The sequence below is a fragment of the Octodon degus genome, unplaced genomic scaffold (assembly GCF_000260255.1).
Source record: "Octodon degus isolate 3935 unplaced genomic scaffold, OctDeg1.0 scaffold00206, whole genome shotgun sequence".
Classification (NCBI taxonomy): domain Eukaryota; kingdom Metazoa; phylum Chordata; class Mammalia; order Rodentia; family Octodontidae; genus Octodon; species Octodon degus.
The window spans coordinates 2,144,383-2,152,665 of record NW_004524782.1 but is presented as its reverse complement, the minus strand read 5'-3'; the positions used below and the strand labels follow the sequence as shown (position 1 = coordinate 2,152,665).

At 36.0% G+C, this 8,283-nt stretch overlaps 1 protein-coding gene across 1 annotated transcript; it reads right to left on the bottom strand.

Moving 5' to 3' along the window:
• Positions 1-942: 942 nt before the first annotated feature.
• Positions 943-1,848, bottom strand: LOC101569565 (vomeronasal type-1 receptor 4-like). Its single transcript, XM_012517700.1, has one exon. It carries the CDS (start codon positions 1,846-1,848, stop codon positions 943-945), a length of 906 nt encoding a protein of 301 aa, XP_012373154.1.
• Positions 1,849-8,283: the final 6,435 nt, after the last annotated feature.

The window sequence follows — 8,283 nt, the reverse complement described above, 5'->3', positions numbered from 1 at the left end:
GACATAGGCCTGCCCACTCTGAGGCTACACACGTTATGTTTCCAGCTAAGTTCACTGAATAAATGTTTCAACTCAAAGCTACCATCAGTTGGTTAGCGACATAAGTTCACAACTAAATGTGCTGTGATGAGGTGAAGCCTGTTTGTAAGAACTGTGCCACCAGCTGAGTGCCACTAGATGGCATGTCGCTCTCCCTGGTCTTCCTTCTCTCTGCTTTTTGCCTGATCATTGACCAACTTTATTCTGTCATGTGATACCACCATGCTGTTTTCTTTCTGCCTTGGAAACAGCTAATTATAAACTCTATTCTCAACTAGGAACCAAATAAAACCTGTTTCTTAAGTTGTTGGTGTCCTGTTTTCTATTCAACAATGGAAAAACTGAGTAATATGGGACCTATGAGAAAGTCTCTTCCAACAATATACACCATTCATCTCTTCACTGTGTTTCTGGTAAAACTGTGTTTAAGTATACCTCTCAGTCACTATAGTAAGGGTCCTACCCCTTAGCTCAGTTCTTTAAGTGGCTACTGCAACAAAGCAGTCAGCCTCAGGATGCTGTGGTTCGGTCCCCACAACTTCAGCCAGCCAAACATGCCCTGAAGGCATTCTGAGCCAGCCCCCCCCCCCAAAAAAAATCCTTCAGTCACTATGATGATTAAAATGAATTTGAACGGCTAAGACCCAATCCATTAAATTTTTCCGAGTTAATATTTATTGGGATTACTATCACCAGAATGGCATACAAGAAGATAGAAGTAATCTACCTCGTTCAGTCTTACATGCCAGTGTAGGTCTGACATAAAAGCACCTAACATATTACAATGCCAATGATGGCTTATCTTACAAAGACCGGTGTTTGTTCCATATATTTCTGTATTAAAGTGTTGAGGAGGATGCATACAAAACAGTTTAATTATGTACAAATCTATCATTTACATGTTTAAATTGGTGAATTCTTGCACAGAGCCCCAGTACAATGGAATCTCCTCATGAAAATAAAGGGGCTGACAGTAGGAAAAGACAGAGAAAGAAGGGCACCAAAGCTCACAAGCCACACACTGGGATGGTATGTGAAAGCAACGTAAATGTGCAATAGGGAGGAGAGTGTGTTGAAAATCACAAACGTACACACAAGAACAAAGATACTTTGTGTAGCTCTGGACTCAGGGGAGGATCTAGGGGAAGTCGTAGTGTGAATATATTGAACCTGTTTCTTATGCTGATAGAGAAAGTACATCATGGCAGCACTGCCACAGATTATGAGCACAGAAAATAAAACTTCGGGCAATATAAGTAGTACTAAATATATTGATGAGAAGAGGTTGCTACTAACTTTTATAGAACAGAATCCAAAATATCTATTTGTTGTCATATTTTTGTTATTCTGTTTTCCATATGCCTGCATCGGGAAAATGAAATTTATTATCACATACAGGATCCAGCAGAGGTAAATGGAAGACTCAATGTACCTTGGGGCTCTCACTTTAAGATCCTTCCAACAGAAGTACACGGGACCAATCGTGATGGTCTGGAAGACACTCAAGAGGCATGTCAGCGCGGTGGACACACCTCTGCCCAGTCTGTAAATATACAAAAGGATTTTGCAGCCAAAATCACTGAAGGATTCTTTCATGCCGAAAGCTGCCATTATATGGGGAACTCCATGAGAGAGGATGATGAAGAAGTTGGCTAGAGAAAGGTGCTTGAGGATCAAATCTGTGGACCTTAATGCGCTCTCTTTGTCATGAAGAAGTAGATAATAGCAAACAAAAGACAAATTACCAAGAATTCCAAGAGTAGTCTGTGTTAAGAACATGACTCCTATTGCCATATCACTGCGAGACATTCTGTTAATCAGCACCCCTTTAACAAAACATAGTGGCTACAAGATTCCTTTCAGTATGAGGTTTTGCTACATGTTTTTATGTCCAGCCAGGCTGAGATTTGAAGATTGCTTGAGTCTAGGAGTTTGATGACAGTCTTGACAGGATAGCAAGAAAAACTATTTCTGTTAGCATGAAAGGCAACTTTTATTGTATGCTCCTGCAGGATTTCCAAAGACAATTAAATGGACAAATTGATGAAGATAATCACTACTTATATTTTGGAATAGTCGACATCAGGGTGAAATGACGTTAAGTTGGCAGAAGCAATAAAAAGTGAGAGGAGATGAAACGAAATCAAAACTCAGCATGTCTAGATAATCATATTAGGAAAAAGGGAAACTTTTTCAATATCAACACAATACTGTGTAATTCCAATTGGATTTCTGATCTAAATTGTAAAGATAAGTAATCAAATACATGAAATAAGCAAAAACATTTTCTGTGGTTTTATTTCAGAAAATGTATATTAAAATGCATAAAAACATCATCCAGTTTAAGTGCCAAACTTGGTGATCTTAATTCGAGTGCTGTTTCCATGAGGTGTCATACAAACACACACACACACACACACACACACACACACACACACACAAATCATGCCTGAGGGTGAACGAAAAAGGAAATAAGCAGAAGGTTGAAAAACAGATGAATGTTCATTTCGTATCTGTGTATTCAAAGTGGTCAGGATAGATATATAGTTACATTCTCTTAATGAATAGAGGGATTTGTTCTCATGGTGTTTGTAAATAGGATATCATGTCCGCATCTTGTACAGCAGTTAATCACTGGGACGAATGTATGCAATGTGTTAATTATTGAAGCTGTCCTACCAATTTGATTTGAAACTGTCTCATTGCTATTTGTTTATTAATAAAATTATGGGAAAAAAAGAAAAAGCGAGATGGGTATCAAGGTGAAGCACTCTTAAGAAATGCAAGAGGATAACAAAAGGTGAAATGCTTCAACTGAAACTTGAAAAATTTTATTAGTGACTATGAAAGTACTTCAATTTGCTTATTGAAACCAGTCCTTATTATTCTTAGTAAAACTCTATTTTTTTTCTTTTTTTTTGCGGAACCGGGGATGAACTCAGGTCCTTGAGCTTTCCAGGCAAGTGCTTATTCCACTGAGCTATCTCCCCGACCCCTCTATTTTCTATTTAAACTATAACTAGAAACCAAAAATTGAAATGGCAGGATATATGATGTATCAGTGTAGGTGTGGATGACTTACAAGTGTCTTATGCTGGCAATTAACAATCAATGTAAGGAGAAGTTATATAAAATTTTATCCCATCAATCTCGCTCTTATGCATACATTTTCAAATATATTTCTATTTATAAAGCTGAAGAGACATTCCAATATTGATACACCAATAAGTCATGATTATTTAAAATCACAGACTTTCACCACACATACCCATCATGTACATGCTCATTCATAGTAAAATGAAGGAATTAATGGTTGATGTTAATACAATGCAATCCTCCACATGAATGGTGAACCACACCATTAATATAGTCACAAATTATATGGACAATGAAAGCTAAATATCAAAGGAGCTTTCTGGGTAGTTTAACAATATAAAGTGAAGCATACGTAGATGTTACTTAATCTCTTAAACGTTAATATGAATGTAAACATCTGTCCTCACAAGTTCCTCCTCAAATAACAGATCTATCATTTTTGGGGTAATGACTTAGAAAAATACACATATCCTTAAGTAAATTGAGATAGTATTATTATAATAACAGGAATGTATATTGTGAATTGTGTTCAACAGAAATAAATCTTAAGTCTTTTCCTGTTTAATGTTTTACTGCTGAATTTGGCAACCACATGCATCAAATAAATGACACCAGAATACACAGGGTTCAAAGAATGGACAACTGAAAACTGTCCTTATTTGGAGGCTTGATTTTTCATACCTACCTGCAATTCTGAGGGCTTTCTGCAACAGCGGGACAGGCTAAAGTAGCACACCATGGCAATAAATACTTTTTGACAACTTTGTGAAGATGAAAACTTTTACTCAAGATCATTGGGAAAAGGCTTCAGTCGGAACCAGTCTTGGGCTTCTGAACACCTTTAAGAGAATTCCAGAGACAAGATTGCAATCAATCCTTAACAATCACATAGATGTGCTTTACATTACACCCAGAGCAGGAAAGGATAAGATTATGGTAAAGGTGAAAGAAGGCCCATAACTATATAATCTCAGATGTGGATGTCATTCTTACTTGCAATACATAGTAGCCACTTTTCTAGACTCTGGTAGCTGATATTTGTCTTCTGAGTTAGAGGTTTCTGTCTCAGAACATGCAGTGCTGCTATATTTTTCTAATCAAGTGCTATATAGTATTTTCGCTGAGGAATATTAATTTACCTTCTATTTAGCTTTCTAAAGAGGCTTTTAGAACTTAGATGTATGAAGTAAAAATATTATTAAGCATATATGAATTACTCTCATAATCCTGTACAATGTATCTTATATGGTTTAATAACTACGAGTGTGGGCAATGGCATTATTTATGTTTGCTAAACAAGAGTCCTTGGAAACGGTTTAGTGATATCTAAATTCTGGAGAGTCTCAAGAGACTTGAAGATGGCTAGACTCTGTATAAACACCATCGTGTAAGGTCTATTCAACACTAAAGCTAGATCAGCTATGTTTCCAGACAATCTAGATCTATCTTCAGTTTGTTTTCATAATTTGGTATTTCGTTTATATTGTTTCCATTTTGATAAAAAAAAAATTAGTTTGGTGTTAAGGTTTGTTCTTTAGGAGATATCATCCATACAAATAAAGCATTAAACATCCTAAGGAAATGTAGTCCTCTACTTTTCAACTTAAATAGCGGGATATGGCCCATATCCAAGTTGGAACTAGTAAATGTAATGATAACTTAATATGTACTTTGGCAATAGAAACATTCTTCTTTTCATGCAAAGATTCAGTGTTACCTACGAAAAGATAATAGACTATATTCTGTCTTTAAACACTGAAAGATAAAATACTAATATGTGATGGAATTGTGTAAGATTGAAAATAGAGAGCAAACTAAAATATAAATCATAAGAAATGGAGAAATTGATCATTCACAATAGAGAAGAGAGCTTAAAGATGGAGGGTGAAGGAAGTGGAACAGCATGCAACATGAACTAAGATTCTTATGTACATGTGCAGTCTCCACATAAGAAACATAGGTACAACGTGCTGCAAAAATATACAAATAGAAACAAAAATTGCAAGAAGAAATTAACTATTCCATGTTAAAACTTGGCATTTCCTACATGGTAGGTTAAGTAAAACTATTAGTAATGAAGAAAGATTTATGCAATCCATTGACGTATAAAAAACACATGCAACTAAAATGTGAAAGTGTAAAATATGGAATTTTTATGTAGTAAAACAAGGAAAAATTAGTTATAAATTTGTGATTGACATTAGAACGTATAAAACAAAATATTTTTAACTGACAAATACTTGTAATTTTAACATTATTGTCCTTTAAGTGTTGTGCTTGTAAATTAAAAAGGAAAAGCAATCTCACATTATGATTCACAGGTATCTCAGTAGAGGCTGCTTTACTATCTCTACTCCTAGTGTCCTAACTACAGAGTACATAAGGACCGCTTTTATTCTGCAAACATTTACATCCTTGTTTCTGTATATAATTATATGATTCTTACAGTCCCACAATAGTACTTATAAAAAATATGAAGTTATTATTTGGGTATCCTTAAAATAATGCTAATATTTTAATTCTTGACTTGTAAATAAAAACAGATTTTGCTGCTTTGTCTTTAAGGACTTTAAAGATCAAATTTCACTGTCAGTTAGATTTTCAACATTTATTTTCTGTGAGGATCCAAGTAAGGTATAATAAAAGCTATTATGAATTAGTATGAATTCATGGTCACTTATTATCACAACTAAGGAAGTTTTCTGTCCCACATTGCCTTGGCACTGGTTCTATTCCCTCCCATCTCTTTCCCAAGATTAAACAATTTACTCATACAGCCTTTCCTTTCTGATTCTGTTTTTCAGATTAAAATTAAAGATATTCACCCAATTTCTGCCCTCTGTCAGAATGGAAGACTTGCTGTGTAGTCAAGAAGAGGCAGGATCCTGAGAAAGGGAGGCAACTGGACACTCAGAAAAAGATTTGAGATTCTCTGCCCTCGTCTTCCTCCAGGAGCCCAATTATCATTTTACCTCTAGTACTTTGACAGCACTGACCTGGGGAGTTGATACATTTCTGAAAACCTTTTCCCAGTTGCTGCTTATGAAACTAATTATGAGTTATTTATGAGTATAGTAAAAATATGATGTGCTTTGGAGAGACATTATTACATGATCTGTGAAAACTAAGAGGGTCTCATGTGGAAGGTAGTGGCAGAATTAATGTTTGGTCTATGTGACACTTGTACAGAGCTATGTGCTTCTCACTGAAGTTCAAGTTTTCTTGAGTTCTTCTACCCCAAATCAAAATCATTTATAATGTGAAATTCCAAGTGGAACCAATTTCAAGGATAAAGCAGAAAACCAAAATCAGACATACTATCTAAGAAAGATTTCTAATGAGGTCATAGAAAAAAAAATCAACATGATGACATAACGTGTTTCAGAAATCACAGGGCCTATTTGCATAATTGAATGAAAATAATTTGAAGTGATTGTATGAAAAATTTTCTGATCGATGAACTGACAAAAAATGACTGATACGAAGCCCAAGCAGATTATTATTCACAGAAGAAGCAGACACGTACATACTGGGTCTCACCATGAAATCAATAGCATGAGACAGTTCAGCTAACAAATCCTAATGCTTTTACCAACTATCACAAAATCCAATTGTACCTGGTCCACACAACAGCAGTGAAAGTTAACAAGATTTATCTGCAGCACTCTATGCTGAGAAACAAAAATTCCACCGGTATATTGATTAATTAACAAATATAGATTTTAGTAGTCAAAATACTAACCCCACAACCTCATAGCATGAGGATGAATCAAGCTTCTGAACACGGAGCAGAAGAAAACTGACCCGCAGTGCATTGATCTGATGGACTCTTGCATTGGCCCTAATGAACTATACTTTCAACATGCTCACTTTTCACTCCAAAGTCTGCACCCTATTTTTTCCTTTTGGTTCACAGCAGCAGAAGGGCAAACTGACTGGCTACCATGATCATGGATGATTCCAAATCCCAGAGTTGAAATTACTTTTTAAGTTGCTGTGATAAAAATTGGTCATGGAACCAAATTAGATATGAGGGTCAATGAAGGGCAACAGATGATGCCAAAAAACTGTAAGCATATTGAATTATTTGGTCTTTGTCCAAGGGATGAAAGCATACCCTAGAGTTTGTATAAAATCTTTAATAAATGAACAGTTTTTGGGATTCTCACTGTCTACATATAGAATATTGGATCTAGAGCCATATCACTCACCACATAGTAATATGAAATGAAAATTGATTGAAGATTAAATGTGAAAAGGAAATGTTTAACTTGGTGGAAGAAAAAATAGGTAAGTACTTTTGAAGTCATAGGCATAGGCAAATAACTCCAGAAATAAATCCTGATAACACAAAGAATAGTACTGATGATTAACGAAGGGAATGGCATCAACTTAAAAACCTTCTGCATAGCGAAGAAAACATGAAAAATGAAAAGTGTACAGAATGACGGAAAATTTGTCAAGCTATTGCTCGTATCTAGACTATGTAAAGAAGGAAAAGTACTCCTCCCAAACAGAGATCCATTTGAAAGGTAGGCAAGTGAAATGAGTGGTCACTTTACAGAAGAACTACAACTGGGCGATTGATACAGGAAGAAAAGCTCACTGTTTGTGACAGTATTAAATTTTGGTCTATGTGACACTTGTACAGGGCTCTGTGCTTCTCACTGAAGTTCAGGTTTGCTTGAGTGTTTCTACCCCAAATCAAAATCATTTATAATTCAGAGAAATGTAAATTAAAACACCAATAGACTACACCTTAGCCAAGAAAATATTTGCCATCATAAAGAAATGAATAATGAATGCTGGTGAGACTATGGATAAACAAGGAACACTTGTACAATGTTGGTGGGAATGTAAACTAATATAACCACTGTAGAATTCAGTATGGAGACTCCGCAATGCCTCCCCCACTCCGCCCGCCAAGTAGGATTTTCTGCCGAGTTCCGGGAGCCGCCAGACACATTCCCAGCCCAGGTCCGGGGCACAACAGGTTCACCCTTAAGGGCAGCAGCGGAAAGGATTGAGCACAGCAGCCAGATTCAGGCCAGACACAGCTGGATAAGTCCTAACTTTGTAGAGCTGCACCTGAACTTCAGTACGTGGGAAGGATATAACTACAGCAAAGATCTACAACAAAGGTCAGAA

What these genes read in the sequence shown, in the direction of transcription:
- LOC101569565 (XM_012517700.1), bottom strand. Translation starts at nt 1,848, where the DNA reads ATGTCTCGCAGTGATATGGCAATAGGAGTCATGTTCTTAACACAGACT.